The sequence below is a fragment of the Penicillium digitatum genome, chromosome 3 (genome assembly GCF_016767815.1).
Source record: "Penicillium digitatum chromosome 3, complete sequence".
Classification (NCBI taxonomy): Eukaryota; Fungi; Ascomycota; class Eurotiomycetes; order Eurotiales; family Aspergillaceae; genus Penicillium; species Penicillium digitatum.
This window is the reverse complement of record NC_089386.1, coordinates 860,968-878,254: the sequence shown is the minus strand read 5'-3', so window position 1 is coordinate 878,254 and position 17,287 is coordinate 860,968. Positions and strand designations below refer to the sequence as shown.

The 17,287-nt window shown below is 47.7% G+C and overlaps 5 protein-coding genes across 5 annotated transcripts; 1 reads left to right on the top strand and 4 right to left on the bottom strand.

The window, feature by feature from the left end:
- Positions 1-2,592: 2,592 nt before the first annotated feature.
- Pdw03_7867 (putative RNA-directed DNA polymerase from transposon X-element) lies at positions 2,593-4,416 on the bottom strand (the record flags this gene model as incomplete). Its single annotated transcript, XM_066101786.1, has 3 exons — positions 2,593-3,151; positions 3,425-4,336; positions 4,394-4,416. 3 exons carry the CDS (start codon positions 4,414-4,416, stop codon positions 2,593-2,595), a joined length of 1,494 nt encoding a protein of 497 aa, XP_065956869.1.
- A 1,897-nt stretch (positions 4,417-6,313) lies between these two features.
- Positions 6,314-7,030, bottom strand: Pdw03_7866 (uncharacterized protein; the record flags this gene model as incomplete). Its single annotated transcript, XM_066101785.1, has 1 exon — positions 6,314-7,030. One exon carries the CDS (start codon positions 7,028-7,030, stop codon positions 6,314-6,316), a length of 717 nt encoding a protein of 238 aa, XP_065956868.1.
- Positions 7,031-9,108: 2,078 nt separating this feature from the next.
- On the bottom strand, positions 9,109-11,548 carry Pdw03_7865 (ATP-dependent DNA helicase pif1; the record flags this gene model as incomplete). The annotated part of the gene is made up of 8 exons (XM_066101784.1): positions 9,109-9,159; positions 9,212-9,223; positions 9,733-9,796; positions 9,847-10,648; positions 10,704-10,884; positions 11,022-11,048; positions 11,153-11,361; positions 11,488-11,548. The coding sequence occupies 8 exons, from the start codon at positions 11,546-11,548 to the stop codon at positions 9,109-9,111; spliced, it is 1,407 nt and encodes a 468-aa protein (XP_065956867.1).
- Positions 11,549-13,988: 2,440 nt separating this feature from the next.
- On the top strand, positions 13,989-15,589 carry Pdw03_7864 (MFS multidrug transporter, putative; the record flags this gene model as incomplete). Its single annotated transcript, XM_066101783.1, has 6 exons — positions 13,989-14,249; positions 14,320-14,884; positions 14,998-15,069; positions 15,124-15,318; positions 15,389-15,511; positions 15,567-15,589. The coding sequence occupies 6 exons, from the start codon at positions 13,989-13,991 to the stop codon at positions 15,587-15,589; spliced, it is 1,239 nt and encodes a 412-aa protein (XP_065956866.1).
- A 451-nt stretch (positions 15,590-16,040) lies between these two features.
- Positions 16,041-17,014, bottom strand: Pdw03_7863 (Ribonucleoside-diphosphate reductase large subunit; the record flags this gene model as incomplete). Its single annotated transcript, XM_014677521.1, has 2 exons — positions 16,041-16,442; positions 16,499-17,014. The coding sequence occupies 2 exons, from the start codon at positions 17,012-17,014 to the stop codon at positions 16,041-16,043; spliced, it is 918 nt and encodes a 305-aa protein (XP_014533007.1).
- Between the last annotated feature and the right edge of the window lie 273 nt (positions 17,015-17,287).

The following is a 17,287-nucleotide window of genomic DNA, read 5'->3' as shown; positions in this document are numbered from 1 at the left end:
TCTTAAAATCTACGGTAGCCTTTATAGATCTTAGTACGGTTGATAAGGGTATACATTGCGGGCTTTATATACTTCTCTATATTATCAGTGAAATACAATAGATGCAGTATAATATAGTATCTAGGAATAGCTTTAAAAATTGCCAAGTTTAGCTATAAGGGGGGGGGGGGGGGGGGGTGGGTATTAGCACCTGCTTAATCGCCGCTATAAGTGCTTTCTCTTGTTGTTTCGGTTTTGCTTCGGCGCATTGATCCAGCCATTGATGAGGGGGAAGTAGTAGCTAAGCATGGAGTTTGCCAATGCCTTGACTGAGTCCTCATTCACGGAATTATTTTCGACGAACTCAATCAGTTCCTGGCATTCTGGCAAAAATAGATAGGCGGCTATCATTTAGGGAACGCTATAACATCGTCAGCCACTGGCCTAATGCTAAATATGTTCAAAGAACGAATATCATACCTGGAGTAATGTAACTGAACAATTCAGCAGAGGCAGACTCTGAGCAGATAGAAGCGTTGGGAACCTGTACTATATAGCTTCATGAGAAGTTAGAAGGGCGCTGCAAACCACCCTGGCTGTTTCAAATCTTGAGAAGGCGCCGAACTACTTTTTTAGTGCCATAAATTTCGGCTTTTTTATCCAACAGATGTATCCATGAGCGCTTATGAACTCCCAGAATATATTTCTGTGCCTAGTACGGGCGACCAAGTATACCACCGGCACATAACTCTCTTACTGGTTCGTATTGCCAGTAGTAACTTAGATCCACTCTCACTTTACAAGAACTAATTTCGAAGATAGGAATATTGAGGCCTAAAGATACCTGATACCACTAACTACAGCACCTGGCGGTGGTTACCGTAGCTGTTTTGATGTGGGTATCCATTCTTGTCAAAACAGTACCCATCAATAATAGAAAGTTAAGCTTTTTGTTGTTCAAGGACAGACTGGGGTTAATGAACCTTTAAGTATGCCGGGAATCTCCGCCTGGAACAGATTCATCCAAGATTCAGGAATCCGGCTTCTCCCCAGTTCGGGGAGACCTGTTAAAAAGTTCCGAGTCTCCCCGATGAGAGCCCAAGATGAACTCCTTTTTTAGCGCCCTCTTCGGTTAATTTTTAGGCCAGGGTGAGTCATATCCCCGTCTGACAGGTTTCAATGGAACCTTAGAATATACCTACGTATATGGTGGTCTCATTATACCACATTATTGTATTCCTTAGACACTAACTAAGGTCCAGTCATGTAGCGCCTGAGTGGGTTTGAGACTCCATCTACATGTGCGTGATATCCAGACCTGTGGGTGAGCTGCTGACAGGACAGATTGTTGGATCAGGATTACTCGATACGTTTGTAACTAACCTGGTCGTTTGGGGCACTTTAATGTAATTAGTCATGAGTCTGATTCTTATGTTCAGGCGACGAAGCTAACAAAACCACAGGGTCTGATCCAATGAACGCTACAACCAGAGTAGGGAGATACCATTTAAACTCATGCGTAGTCTTCTTCCAAGAGTTGACCAACATTCACACATGGAACTTGGGTAATATCATTGAGAGGTTCTTCTCGCACTAGATTAGTCCAGTGAGCTCCTTCCTTCCAGTACGAAACTCGCAAGCTAGTGCTTGAGCTCCACGGAATATCTACTGCTCCCCTGGGACTGTCCAATTGCTTTCAGCATTAGGCGCTGGACTACCCGTTGGTATGGAATTCCCAACACGTGCATACTAAGTGGGGTATTCTTTCTTTGACAGCCAATTTGCGTAGCTTTTACGTTCTATGTGTGAGAGTTGGCCGTAATCTTAGATATTCTCACACTTCACTGGGTCTGGCAGAGAATCACTAATGCATCATTTAACTGAGCCGCTTGCACAAAGGGCGCCTAAGCTCTTGGCAATCTCCAACAATGTCAACTAACATCATAATAATGTCTAGTCTACGTCTATATAAAGGGATCTTTTTAACAAGCCAAAGAGTACCAAGTTTTAACCCATTTTCGAAACAAAGCAATCAAGTCCAACTATATCTCCATTCCTATCATCAATGAATTTGTCACATTCGTTGAGAACGATTCGAAATATGAAGACAACGTGAAAGCAATGCTTTCCATAACGCTTAGTCATTGCTTTCCTGCCGCCATGGGCTACGGTCTACAAAACCGAAACGACAGCTTTCCAGACATGATCCTCTATAGTCTTCAACGTTGTTTCTCAGGAGATCGGGGCGTCGTTGACCATAAATTTGTTGAGGCAAAGCGCCCCACGGATTCCTTGAAATTCCCGATAGGTAGGTAGGTAGGTAGGTAGATATATTTAACGTCCGGCAGGGAGCAAGCGAAAGCTTGCTCCTGCGACCTCCCATGGGGTATTGGGACGTGCAGTGCTATGGTTTCTATAATACAAAGATCTTTCTCCACAGATTGCAGTTCATGCATTCGTAAATGCGAGGGCTGAGTAGCCAGTTGATGACAGCTGTCTCCGACGTGTGAGCCGGCCATCATGGGGGTGAGGGTCCCGGGGGGTCCCGGGGGGTCCAGGTGTGTGGTGATTGGCGGGTGCCAAAAGACTTTGTTGAGGAAACAAATGAAGGAGTTACCTCGTGCAGACCCGCGAGTAGAAGCTTGTGAGCTCCAGTAGTTCAACAAACTGCTTGGGGTCCAGGCTGCGAAGGTAGGCGACTGCCTCTGTCCTGTCGGTTGGAGGTGTCGGGGGGCGTTTTGGCCAGTGTCGGAAAGACCTCTGGGTTTTGTGGCAGAGAGCGAGGTGCTCTGGTGACTTTCGGCGGCCGCATGAGCAGTCGAGTTTGGCGTCTTCGTGGTTGAACTTGCGGTGGTACCAGTCGAAGTCGCCATGCGACGAGCGGAGGGCAAGCCAGCGGTGGAGCGCTGGTCGTCGGAGTTCGAGTTCCGGCAGTGAATCAATCTCGTAGGTGTCTGACCAGCGTCGGTACCACTGGGAGAGTTTTTGAGAGACCGTGTCCCACCAGCGCAAGCGAGCCTCGTTCCGAAGTTCCCGGAAGATGGATCGGATCCCGCTAATCGTGGGTTCGGCTTCCATCCCTATAGCACTACCGCGTAGCGCGCCTTCACCGGCTAAGGTGTCAGCAGCTTCGTTCCCTTCGATCCCAGTGTGCCCAGGGGCCCATCGGAGACTGATATTGTGCTGTTCCATAGCCCGGTGGCAGGCTAAAAATGCCCATTGCGAGGAGTTCGAGGCATTCCCCCTAATACACCAGATAACGGATGTGCTATCAATACAGAGCCAGATTTTCGACCTAGGCGGAGCTACCGCGATTGCCCGTTCGAGCCCTCGCCAGGCTCCGATTGCTTCGGCGTCGAAAACATGAGAGCGTGAGTTGATAGCGCCAGCGCCAGTGTCGATTTGGGTGCCGTTTACCATAAGTGCGAAGCCATAGCCTACGTACTTGATGCCCTCCTGCCACTGCTCGGAGCCATCTGAGAAGACGCAGATATCTGTGGGTGGGAGTGATTCCTGCCAGACTTGGAAAGCTTTAGACGCGGTCGCCTTATCTATACCCCCTGTAGGATCTATTCTGCAGCCCGGTGAGTAGTGCGGGGGGGAGAGGGTCGGTCTTGGGACTTCCGGGAGGATGCTCCCAAGTCTCTGGATAATTGTCTTTGCCGGTTGGCGGGTGCCGGTGCCGCGGCCTCGGGTGATCATCGGGGGTCGAATGCGACGGACAAGGGTGTGACCTTTGTGGATGGTGTTAAGCCTTAGAGCGAACCGTAGTTTCGCCTCTTCAAGTGTGGCGTATCCAGACGGGATTCCCGCATCCCTAAAGAGCGAGGGAGTTGGTGTGGTGCGCCATACAGGGAGGACGCCGCGGATGGCGAGTGCCAGGGTCGACTCGATGACATTGATATGCCAGCCAACACGGGCGCTGACGGTGCCCTTGCTAGCCTGTTTTGCGGGCCTATTCCGGCCGCCATACCAGGCCTCAGTTCCGAACGTTAGGGAGGGTATAACACAGGTGATGACTGCTTTGCGAAGTGAGCTCGCGGGCGGGCCGCAGGTCGTGCGGGCCAGATTGCGGATATGTTGTGCGACAGCGCGTGCCTTGCCCGCCCGGGCGAGAATGTGGCTTCTCCATGTGAGCTTTCTATCGAAAAAGACTCCCAGCCAGCGGAGAGTGGGTGTGTATCCTGGTTTCTTGGCCTGAACGGGGTCGATGGTGAGCCGGTCGTTGACTACAATTGAAGGGGACTCATCCCCTCGATGTCTAGTGATATGGATCATCTCTAGTTTCTCGGGGGCGAAGGCCACTTTATTATATTCTCCCCAGGCAAGAATGCTCTGAACGTCCTTAGCGAGGAGTCTGACATTCTGGGTGAGATCGTGGGAGGCTCGGTATAGAGCTAGGTCGTCGGCATACCCAAAACGGAGCGTTTGGTCCATATTGAGGAGTTCGGCTAGGTAGAGCATATATAGTACTGGTGATAATGGGGAGCCTTGGGGGGTTCCGCAGACCACGTCGTACTCAGGGGTGGTTGAGCCTTCTAGCCGGACGCGGGCTTTGCGTCCGGTGAGAAAGCTGTCCACAAGAAGTAGCAGTTCTCGTGGCCAGCCCTGCTCGCCCATGCGCTTGAGAAGTCGTCTCCGGAGGAGGGCATCGAATGCACCCTGGACGTCCATCGTGACTAGGGTGACTTGCTTGTTCTGTGAGAGTGCCATTTCGGCATCGTGGGTGAAGGAGGCGACTAGGTCTGTGGCGGAAAGTTTGGGTAGAGCCCCCGCATGCTGGGGGCTGAGGACGCCGTGGGTGAGGGCAGTCCAGGCAATTCTTTTCGCGATGATTCGTTCTAGTCCCTTAGAGAGACAGGATAGGAGGGCGATCGGTCTCCAGGAGCGCACGGAGGACTTATCCTTCTTGCCGACCTTGGGTATCATAGCCACCTCCGCGACCTTCCAGGCCAGGGGGATGTGGCAGAGGGCGAGGCATCGGTTAAACAGAGAGAGGACTATGTCTTTGAGGTGTTCCCAGCAGGCTTTGAGTAGGCGCACAGTTATCCTATCTGAGCCAGGCGACGTGCTGGAGACGCCAATTGTGTTAGCCTCAACTTCTTCCATTGTGACAGATTGTAGCCATGGAAGGCTGGAGGTTGTGGTGAGAAATTCCCGATAGAACAGCTCGAAACTGCACTTGAGAGTTCTAATACCGAGCATGGCCGATGCTGGGCAATCTTAGCTATCGGTGCGAATATCTCATTTTACAAGGTTTTGGGCCGCGCATAGCGCGGCCTCCCTCCCTTGCTAAACCCTTGTACATAGAAAATTAAGCTAACATGTCCAGATGTGTGGTGCCACCCTGAGACAGAAAAACTACATGTGATGTTTAGTCAGTCTTGTCCGCACAGATTGTTTAGAAAGGCACTTTGTCATTCTTTAGAGGAAGTTCAGAGTATTTTTTCATACCATTTCAGTGTTCTACAATCTCTTTCATAACAACATATATTGGAGAAAAAAACAACCACATTTCTGCTATTTTTAGCAAGTTATCTCCTTTCTCATGGCCTATCCATTATAGTCTTCTCTTTTGGAGCTAGGAGACCTAATTCTATAGGGACTATAGCCCTTGTACTTGCAAAGTCAGGTATATCCTCCGTCTTCTTAAGAAGATAATTGTGTAACCTGTCGGAAGGAAAGATTTTTTTAGGGGGAATAGTCCTTCTCATCAGTATGTATGAAATAGCAATTAGGACGGAGTTTAATGACCGCCTCCCGGAGGCGGTCAGTATTGCCGTCGGGCCAGGACTATATGTTCTTACCCTTCATGTTTTATTAGTTGGGGAAGAGAAGAATCCATCCTAGGAGTTCAGTTAATCTCTTTCACCCATCAGTTTGCTTCAAGTCCTTTGGATCTTCCCTTCTGTCGGAAATCAGTAAAGTGGTCCATCTGGAAGGCATCTGGCAAGGATCTCTGGAGGGGAAACTGACTCGCTGAGGGTGGGTCAGGTTTCGGCCTGACATAACCCAGTCAATTTGTATATAGCACAGATACATGTCAATGAACAAAAGGTAGGCATAGGTCAAATGTCGGTATTTTTTTTAAAAGTATAGAGGGTAATGTAAGCATATTGTTCTGCAGTTGGCTACATTACATGCTACTCGGCGTTAAGTCATTGGGAATAGGGATCCCGACGCCTTAACGATGAGCAAAGACCTACAGCTACATACCATGATAAGGACCAACGTAAGTCTACATCCACGCAATGAATACCCTATACATATCCCAACCTCGCTAACGGCGCTTACGCCTCTTAGACGTGTCGTCGGTCTCGGTTTCAACTGCAATCTAACGGTCAGCATGACCATCATTATCAGCAGTGGCCGTGGATTTCCTTGACTTCCGGGACTTCTTCTTCTTCCTCTCCGGTTCTGGGACTGGAGACGGAGAGCGCCGCCGTTTCGGGGACTCCGGAGGTGGAGACCCGTCTATTGACGTAGGATCATAATCATTATTAACGGAAGATTCACCTGGAGAAGAAGGTATAGAAGCCGCTCGGATTTGTGGTGAAGGTGTATCCTGGCGAGGGGAAGGGCTAGTAGTGGGGGATTCATTACGTGATATGGTAGTCCCAGGGGTTGAGGGCTCATCTGGCGTTGGAGCCTCGGACATGCCTTCACCGAGCGCACGGCGACGACGTCGGCCTGGTATAGTCGAAACGGAAGGTATAGCAGCCTTCGCTGTGGACAGTGCCCCAGACAGAAAAGAGAGAGATGAAACTACCATACAGAGACATTGCTGGTTCTGGTAGGTACTATATCCAACCCAATCATCTGAGGCCTGGAGCTGCCTCCCAGGAGCTGGTGTGGGGAAATTCTGCCAGCGTTCGGTTTTCGGCAACGCACAGACAACATTGAAAGAAGTCAACATCTCAGGCTTATTATCCAAGGCACGGGACCTCTCGTTATTGTACACAGTGGTACTAAGAACGAAGATTCGGCTACCGCCAGGATCAGTTGTCCCACTGGTAAAAGTACCAATGAAAGATAACGAACCATTGGCCATAGCAGGTGCGTATCTATCGTATTCCGAATCATTAGGGTCACCAGGAATACTATAATAATATAAGTAAAAATTTATAGAGCGGAGAGAGATTAATATATACGGAACGAACTGGTCTGCACGCACAGAGACACACGGGGCGCCGTTATCGGGTGTACGGATAGATGGTATACCCTAAACAATTGCTACCGCATCATCTTCCACCGGTTACAGTAATCGACTGTGAGAGGGAGGCCATCTAAGGGATTAATCATATCCGAAGATGAGGGTATGTCGGCCCTTGAGATGAAGTCAGACAACTCATCCTGATAGCCTTTGAGTCTGCAGTGGAGCTACCAATCATAACAATCCCCGCAAAGAAACAATGTGTATTCTACGTAGTAGCTGAAGAAAGAGGGCCTGAGGTACTCGATATATTGAATGATAAAGTAAATGAGAAAGAAAGATAGGTTGAAGATAGAAAGTAGGGGACAATAGAGGTTAAATAAATATAAAAGAAGAATTGTTCAAAGTTTATTCCGGAGACCGGGAAAAAGAAAGTACGGAATATAAAGATCATCCTTTATCATAAAACACAATGTCGAGTAAGAGATATATGTACTCAATCAATGTAGTATACTATACTCTTCTACATAAAGTTAAAGCTCGCCGACGGGTTGCTAATGTGCGAGAGAGGGGGGCCCTGATATCCTGGGAACCTGGGTAGTTGTAAAAAGGGGGTAATAACCTCACGGTAAACCACATTATTCATAACCTTTTCAATATTCTCAGGATGTAAAAGGATCTATACCTGACTTGCGTCCGATGAGCGGGAGAATGCAATATAGAGCTGGCCGTGCGCAAAAGGAGATATACGGAGATCGAGGCCTACCCTAGCAAGCGATTGACCTTGTGAATTATTGATAGTCATAGCAAAGGCTAGCCGTATTGGGAACTGCACACGATTAACTATAAATGCATAGTCATTGTCCTTTGAGGTCAAGGTGATAGGGAAGATCAGGCGCGTTTCCCCAAGGCATGAACCACTCATAATTGATACCTCAAGACATCGAGGACGGATATTGGTCACAATCATACGGGTACCATTTCAAAGGCCGTTATGCGGATCGATATTCCGAAGCAGCATTACCGGAGCTCCCTTCTTTACGCGAATATCACTTAATGGGAAACTATTCGGAGATAGAGTGCGTAGATATTGCGGTGTTAAATCTTCCCGTAGATCAACATCAGAATTGAGACCGGCACCAAGGTCACATGAGTCTGATAACTTTAAACTCCATTCTTCGGTTGGGAGAAACGGAAGAATAGACTCATTAAAGGCATCAACATCAGTATTCTTTGTTGTTAGAATAGCGCGCTCCGCAAAGAACCGACAGGAACGTGAGAGAGTTATAGGATCGGCCACATTAGCTAACCGATGCAAGTCATCTTCGGGATAAATTGAGTCCACAAATTTATCTACCTTATAGCCTGTATTTGGGAGGAGACAATCTAGTACCGGAATCAACCCCTCCATCGCTTCATCCGTACAAAGCTGGGAAAGCCATTGGGTGAGAGAGACATTGGCAGGATTTATTGAGCGAAGGCGCATATTTTCAACCAATGAGAGAATTTGGATTAAAGAATCCCAGACATAGGCAAACTGTAGAGTGGATTGAACAATCGAGGCGCGGGTATTACTACCCTGAGGACCAATTGGTAGCGTTTGTTGGAAGTCACCGCCAAAGACTGTCGGAATACCACCAAAGGGTGGCTGGCTTGCCCCAGGGTAGTCAGTTTCGCGAATATCACGAAGCATCCTATCCACCGCATCAAAAACATCCCGATATGTCATAGGGGTTTCGTCCCAGATGATCCAATGTATCGGCCGGAGATCAAGTCCTTTGCCTTATTTAGCGTCAATTCCGCAGTAGCCCGATCAGGGCCCTTGTGTAAATACTTATGCAAGTACTTCACAGCGAACATCCCAGCACAGACCTCAACATTGATATGTGCGCGATATTTACGGAGAAGGAATGGATTAAAAGGAACCACCTATTCGTTACCAATCTGGATATCTTGATCACGATATAATGGCTGCTTCACTGTGTGACTGAACCCTTGACGGCGTTGGTAAATGGGGTATGCGTTATCTGGTGGAATTGTCTCATTGGTAAAAGGCTTCGGAAAGCTTTTTGAGCATACCTTCCGCCCATTCTTTTCGACCATACAGACGGCATTGGGGTGAAGGTCTCCGCAGGGGCCGTGCATCATGTAAGACGTTACCAATTCGAAAAGCATAGGATCTTCATCAGGGTCCGGGAGTTTTGCACAGACAAAGTCATCAATAACACGTGGGTTATGATGGTCGAAATTTGAGATCCAAAAAAGGATATGAGAGTGAGGCAGGCCTCGCTTTTGATACTCGATAACAAACACATATGCCTAGCAATGACTGAATATCTTATGCTTAAGAAAGTCATCTATCAACTGCTTACGCTTCATTTCAAAACCCGGGCAATCAGGTCTGCGCGGTCCCCGTGTCGTTGTGATGGGTCACCATTTGTATATTTGTATAGATTGCGTTGGACCTCCGGCCAATTGGGATTCGCTGTGAATGTAACGAATAGAGACGGTGTTCCATACTGCTGTATGATTGCAATAGAGTTACGGAATGAGTTTGTCCTATCGCGGGGGCCACCTTTATATGAAGAGGGTAAAATGACTGGGCGCCCAAGGTCCTTCGCTGGAATGCCTTGCTCCATAGCATTGCGGCGGTACTGGATAATCCTATATATAGTGGTTAGTATATAGTTTCAGGTAAAGCAAAGTATACTTACTTTGTGTATTGTTCAGCACGGAACTTCTTCTGGTTCCTCGGGGCAGAATAGAACTCCAAACGTCCCTTCTCTACCATAAGGTAAAGGTCAACCAAGAACTGCTGGAAGAGAGCCCCACCTCGATGAACGATATTGAAAGAATTTGACCGGGTATAGAGTAGGAACCTTGCCCACATCTGCGGAGTGATTTTATCACGGACTCTTCTCGCACCAGACTGTGTTGTATTCCGAAGACGTAGCGCACGGTGATGTCCTACACCACCCTCTGGCCAAAAAAGCACATAGTGAAGGGGAAGGTATAAAGGGTGGGATTGGTGAATCAAAGCAAGGTATTGAGGCCGTCCATCTATTCCTAACACTTCGTCGACTTCGTGCACCAAGTCAGAAATCCTAGGGAAGTCTGCATCTATGCGACTATCTGGTCGTTCGTGGAGATATAGACATATATCACGGCCACTTTCGCGACTCCATTCAGCGTCAATGTATCGAAGGCGATTTGATTCAGGAAGGAAAGCACCAATTTCATGGGTAGATACCGGTAGATCATACTGGCGCCCACCCTGTGGATTTGGTATAAGTCGTAGCTGGGCATTCAAACGTAACTGGGGCAAGCGAGACTCCTCTAAGGCTATCCGTGCACGTCGAAAAAGAGGCACAAAGTCGTTATTCGCCTCGACCCAGCGGCTAATCTTTGACATAACACGGCGCCCTGCGGTCTGGAGGTTTGGATTCATGTTCGAGCGAATATCATCCGCGGTATTAGGATCAATCATATACAGTCCAGCGTATGACGGGCTCTCACCTTGGAAGAATATTAGTAGGAATCATTGGTAATCGGGAAAAGATATCAACTATACCACGTAAAGGTCCCGAGAAATGACGATTCGTGCCCTCAATGGAATACGTCAAAACGGCCTCACTTCTACTAAGACGGCTATCACGGGTTGCAGAAACCGAAGTGAAGGTCAATGCTTGGTTCAGCTGCATAATGTGCTTCCGAAAATGAACAGCATCAGTGTCATTTGTACTGAACAGGCGCTTAATATCATCAGAAACAGTGCCCGGTAGCGATAGGGGATCCAATTCATCAAAAATCGCACCCCGCATACAGCATTTTTCAATGCCATCAATTGTAACTTGAACCTCATTCTTGAAAAAAAGGGCATGGCACTTACAACATTCCACGACCAAGTCCCCAATATCTAACGCATCAGGTATCTCTAAACTGGACCGAAAGCCACGTGGGACCCCCGCCCGTCGACGTACACGCTGGTTAACTGCCCTACAGGGACCACAGAACCGGTACCTTTGAAGGGACAGCGGAAGGCGAACGCCACATGAGTTGCAACAACGTAGCGTAGGGGGCGGCACTGGTGTTCCGGGTGTTCCAGTCCGGGGAGAGGGGAATGTCTGACACCCGGGTGTCATAGGCGTCGCCGGTGGTCTTGAACTTGGGGATGGGACAATGGGCCGGAATGGCGAAGAGGGAGCGTGTATTAACATTGGCAGAGGCGTCTCGATAGGGGTAGGTAGAGGGGTATTGGCAGTTGAACGTTGGGATACTTGCCGACGGCGGCAACGGTGGCAGACACGACGGGATTGTTCATACTGTGGGAGGACATTGGAACATGTATCACATACTCGAGGAGTAGAAGAGATAGTGAACAGAGCTGGCAGAGTAGTCTGATCCTGCGTACGACATGGCTGGCACCTCGCATATTTCGAACGGGCAGGAAAGCCAATGCCACAACTGGCACAGTGACGGGTTTCACCGTTTCTGGTGATCCACTTGTCTTCGCCGCGGCGGACGGCAGTAGTACATGGTGGACATCTGGCCGATTGGACCCGACGACGCTCATCTGGTAACCCAGCGAAGGAAGTAGAAGAACCGCAGCGGGTACAAAAGATACTTGAGACGGTTGGCATTGTCTATTCCAAGGATTCCAAGGATGGGATAAAGTGAAGTATCAGGGAAGGTATATTGATAGAGGAAGTAAGTGAGTCGTGGGCAATTATATCTAGTAGGCAAGCCCTAGCCCTCGGCTGTATAGGTGGAGCGAAAGGCACTACACTAAATAAATGAGAGGATAAAATCAGTGGATAAGGTATATGTATTATACATTGGAATATTGTAGTGTACAAATGTGTAACATATATGCAGGATATTAATTTTTTTTTTAGATATATATATTCAGACAATGGGGTCAATATACAAATTATATAGCAGTGTAAAGGATATAAAATCCAGTTTGCAAAGAAATGGAGTTAATTATGCATATAAATATAGGTGAAGAAGGGTTTTTAGGTGAAGAAGGGTATACATGAGTAGTAAAGAATAAGTAGTAAAGATTATGTGACTTGGAATCAGTCCAGAAAAATTATACATAGACCACTTTTGAGATGATGACATCAAGAAAATGCCCACGTGGCCTAGTGGTCAAACACACCCACAATGGTTGGATGTTCGAAACGGCCCTTTGTCATTTAAAATTTTGCAATTTTCCACGGCGCAAAAAGCGGTAAGTGTGCCAGAGAGTAACTCTACATTTTGATTGGTGCTCGGCCAAAAGCGGTAAGTGCGCCAAAGAGTAACTCTACATTTTGATTGGTGCTCGGCCAAAAGCGGTAAGTGTGCCAAAGAGTAACTCTGCATTTTGATTGGTGCTTGGCGGAACGGAACATGGTGATTGGTCTGGCAATACTGGACCTTGCAAATAGTAGATAGATTTGACAGAAATCTGACTGTATGAAATGTATGGTTTTGAAATGACAGGTATCAAATTCTCTAATTACCTAAGAATGACAAAAATCCCTATTTATGCAATCTGTGTGGGATCTGGATTACTAATCTTCGTGCTTTTGTTGTGGGATAGCCGAGTCTACCGAGGTCAATATTGTTTCCACCATGTATTGCACCTGGTTTTCTGACAATTAAGAAATTGAATATTTAGTATAATTGCTTCGCTTCGCTCATTAGCCGAAGGATAGCTTTACCGATTTCCTTACTAAATTTATATAGCTTACTAAAGAAGCTACTGTGATTAAAGAGAACCGTAAACGTGATTTGTACTTAAAGCTACCGTACATACTTTAGAGCTAGGTGATATAGGCAGTTAACTAGGAGATGATGATATTCGAGTCTTTCTCTAAGACTTACTAGAGTATATCTCACGAGATTAACCTCTAGTAGGAGGCGAAGACTACTTCCCGTATGCGATTCACTGCTGCTCCTAGTGGTGGTATAGGAGTAGGAACAGCTACGAAGTCGACGTACATTCCCCGAGTGAAACGTAAAGAAAGAAAGCTCCAACCCCGGAAGACTGTCGAACTCCGAGCGAGATATCCTGATAAAAGAAGGTCGATGCTTCAACTACAAGGAGCAAGGACATTTAATATTATGGTATAGCCGAGCCCACCGAGGTTATACATGGTTTCCACTATATATTGTACCTGGTATTCTGACATAATACTATTAATATTAAAAAATGTAGGATCGTCTTGGGACTAGGGTAAGGCCTAGTTTTACTAGTCTCATTCATTATGTTTTCCATTCTACCACTCCGTACCTGGGACATTACATATTGACCTGTGTGATATTAGTTGAGTATAGCAAACTGACAGCGTAATTTGTGTCAAATTCAGGTAGCCAATTTTCGTACATCACGTCATCTACGGAATGCTCGATGCATCTACATCACGACAATCAACAAGGGGTGTAAAGGCCAGCATGCCAACGGTGGTTAGACCCTGGCGTCCTTAAGTCCATCATTCCCAGGGGTCTGGCTCTAGTTTTTTCCCCGTTGAAAAAAGGTTTGAACAAGAATATGTTGAACTTCAGACCAATTGTAATGTAGTTACTATGTATCCCTTCTTTTGTGGAATCCGCCTAGGAGTCTCCTTTGCAGGTTTTCCAACCACCAAGGGGTGGAGGGGAGCCCTTCTTACACAGTTCTTCCATCCCACGTTCACGTGGGTAACCTTGTAATGCTAGATATGAGTTTTCCTCAGGGGATAAGCTGTACAGTCTCGACCGATGCAGAAGTTGACTCAGATACAACAAATCCAGATTCCTGTCAGGAACGACAACCTAAAAACAAGGATTTGATACCTCGAGAAGGCTTTCGACGTCCAGGATCAACACAATGGGACGTCCTTCAATAGCCGAAGAAATCTACGATAATGAGTCTAAAATCAACTTCGGCGTACCAGGCAGCGTCCGAAGCTTGGATGATGTAACACACAACCCAGCACTCGAGAGCTCAATTCAACTATTTGAGAGTGACCCTTCAACCAAAGAACAACAAAGACGAATCGAAGTGCGAGAGTGGCTGGTTTTCATCTGCATTGTGATCCTCGCAATGATGGATTCGTTCAATGCGACTGTTTTGATTCCAGCTTTACCTGTATGGCATATGCATTATCCCCGAGTGGCATTCTACATCTATACCCTAGCTGACCAGATACTCAATCCAGGACCTGGCAAACACCTTCGCGGAGCCACTAGCAAGCACATTCTGGGTGAACACGGTATACCTCCTCTTTGGCGCAAGCAGCCAACTCTACTTCGCAATGATGAGCGAAGTCTTCAACCACGGACCCGTATGGATCATCGCCGTAGTCCTCGCAACAATCGGCACAGGAATCTGCAGCGGTTCAATGAGTCTTGCAGAACTGATAGTCGGCCGCATAATTCAGGGCATTGGCGGCGGCGGCGCAATGAGTCTATGTTATGTGATGATGACCGGGACGGCATCGAAAGCCATGCACTCACGGTATTCATGCTACATCCTGCTGACACGCATGTGTGGCGGCATCCTAGGCCCCGTTATCGGAGGCTTGTTTCTCGATAATGCTGACTGGAGGTGGGCTTTTCATTTCAACTTCCTTTTCTGTGCGCTTGGTTTGCTGGCTATTCCATTTGCTGTGGATCTTCGCGCGTTGAAATATATCCCGATGCACAAACTGCGCACGTTGGATTGGACGGGTGCCACTATGGCCTTTTTGGGTCTTGCGATTATCCTGGTCGGTCTTTCTTGTGGTGGGAGCTCTTATCACTGGGGGGACTGGCAGACAATGATTCCAATTGCGTTGGGTGCTTTGATTCTTCTTGTGCTTCTCTTTTATGAGTCTAAGTGGGCTGTGCATCCACAGTTTGGGAGGAGATCATTTCGGTCGAGGATGATGGCTATGACTCATCTGGGGTGCTTTCTGCATGGGTTTGTGGTCAGTAGGCATTTTCTTTTCAGTTGGTTCATGGTGCCTAACAGAACAGTCTAGGTGTTCGCTCACTTGCAATTCTTTCCATTGTACTTCATTTCTGCCCATTACATGTCCGCCACCTTGTCAGGTATCGCCTTGCTAGCCATGCTTGGGCTCGCGATAGCGCCAGCCACAGTTGTTGGTCTTATTCTCGCGAGAGAGTTAAGATGTACCCAGTGGATTATCTCTGGTGGTTGGGGCTTGACTGCCATTGTGAGTGGATGCTCCATCCTCTTGGATAATTCCACGCCAGCCGTAGAGTGGGTATTTTTGTTATTAACAGCAGGCCTTGGACATGGTCTGCTGCTTACGAGTTACAATGTTCGCATCCATAATCTACCCAAGGACGGGGATGGCTCCTTGTCCACTCTGCCAACAACCATGTCTTACTACACGCGAGCTTGGGGTATGGCAGTCGCAGTCCCGGTCGGGGGAGTTGTGTTGTTGAACAGGTTCGTTAGTGGACTCGCGAGTGTTGAGCTGAGTCGAGACATGGTAAACTCTTCTAACGGGTATCTCATTCTGATGAAGGATGAGAGCATGACAAATGAACATAGGAAGGCGGTTACACTTGTTTCGGTCGCGGCATTTCAAGGGGTATGGGGTCTTCTAACGGGTGTGGCTGTCCTCGGGGGGGTTTCGTCTGCGTTCCTGTGGCGAAGAAATTGAATGTCAAAAGTAACCGGGTCAGAATTCAATGGGAGTTGGCCATCACAGGATTTTTGTCTCCAAAGGCCACGGCCACCTAGCCTATAAGGTCATGACCGGCAAAATTAGAGCAAGAGGCCAAAGCATCTATTATAATCTGGTAGTAATAACTCGGATTTCAGACTAAAGGCTAATTCGACATAAGAATAAAGGTCGCTGTCTCGGCGAAGGTAAAGGTCGTGGAAGCCAGGCTGATGTGGGTTGTTTCGTGATTTTTGCTACTCTTTCTAGCTCTCGCTCGATCCTCTTTTATCCTTGAGCCTCTCCGGAACGACGAACTCGCGCTTCCCCTTGATTTTCCAGCCAGATAGTCGATCTTTGCCAAGCATCTCTAGCGTCTTCTTCTCAACGAGACTGTATTTGGATGAATCCTTCCGGTCAAACTTGAAGGGCTGTTTTAATGCTACTGGTGGGTTGGTTATCACACGTGGATGTCTCAAACTGTTGACAGAAATCGAGTGGCACATCAAAGGATGGAGAAGAATCACATCGCCCACTTTGCCAGTCATCTGGTGAAAGTCGCTGCAATTCTTAACAATCTCTGAGTAAAACGGCGTATCCGCAGGGTTCCCAGCAGGGTCTTTGCCACGGGGATACATATACGGTGTCACACCCTCCGGATGGTTGTACTAGAAATGTGGGTCAGAAAGACACAAAAAGTGGGACAAGAGACTTGGCTACCCACCAGATGCTGGGCAACATATTTTGTCGCCTCAGGGCAGATCATGGTGCCACCTGCACGATCCTGGATGTTGGTAAATAGGGGTATAACGAGCAGGGCCTGTTCAGGCGAATCAAGAAAATGGGTAAAGAAGTCGCCATCCACATGCCACCCGGGCAGATCAGCGGGATGGGGCCATGTGCCTTCGGACTCCGGGGAGCCTAGATTGATGATCAAGGCGTCGTTCCAAGTAGCCGATTCCGGGGCTACGCGGTCTTCGCCCCCGAGAAGCTCGCAAATGGCCGCCCATGCCTTGGGGGCGAACGTCCTGACGGGTTCTTCCTTGGTATCCTCCATGTAGGTAATTTCGGTTGTCCATGTTGACTTGTCCGTTGGTGATGCACCGAGTCTAGTCCACACATCACCTGCCCATTTGGCTCCTTTCTCTTTTGAGAAACAGTCCGGTAGCTGCACGTACCCATATTTCATGAAGTGGTCAATTTGCTCTTTTGAAAGCTTGTATTTGGGTTTCTCTGGCATCGTTTCTTGGTTCTCCGAAGTCGAACTACAGCATGAGCTCAAATTTTCAGAACAAGAGATATTGATTCGTGCACTGGCAGTTCCCTACTTGAGGAAGGTGCCTCTTATGTGACTGGGTCCTTAGTTCTGCCGATCTTCTGGATCGAACCAATGAGAAGCTGTTCCTTCTTTCTCTTACTGGAGGCGGTCAGAAGCACCCGACTGAAAGAAGGAAGCGGTGAACTCGGGTCACGTTCTACTTTAAACAGCCGAGTGTCTTCTCTTCCACAGATG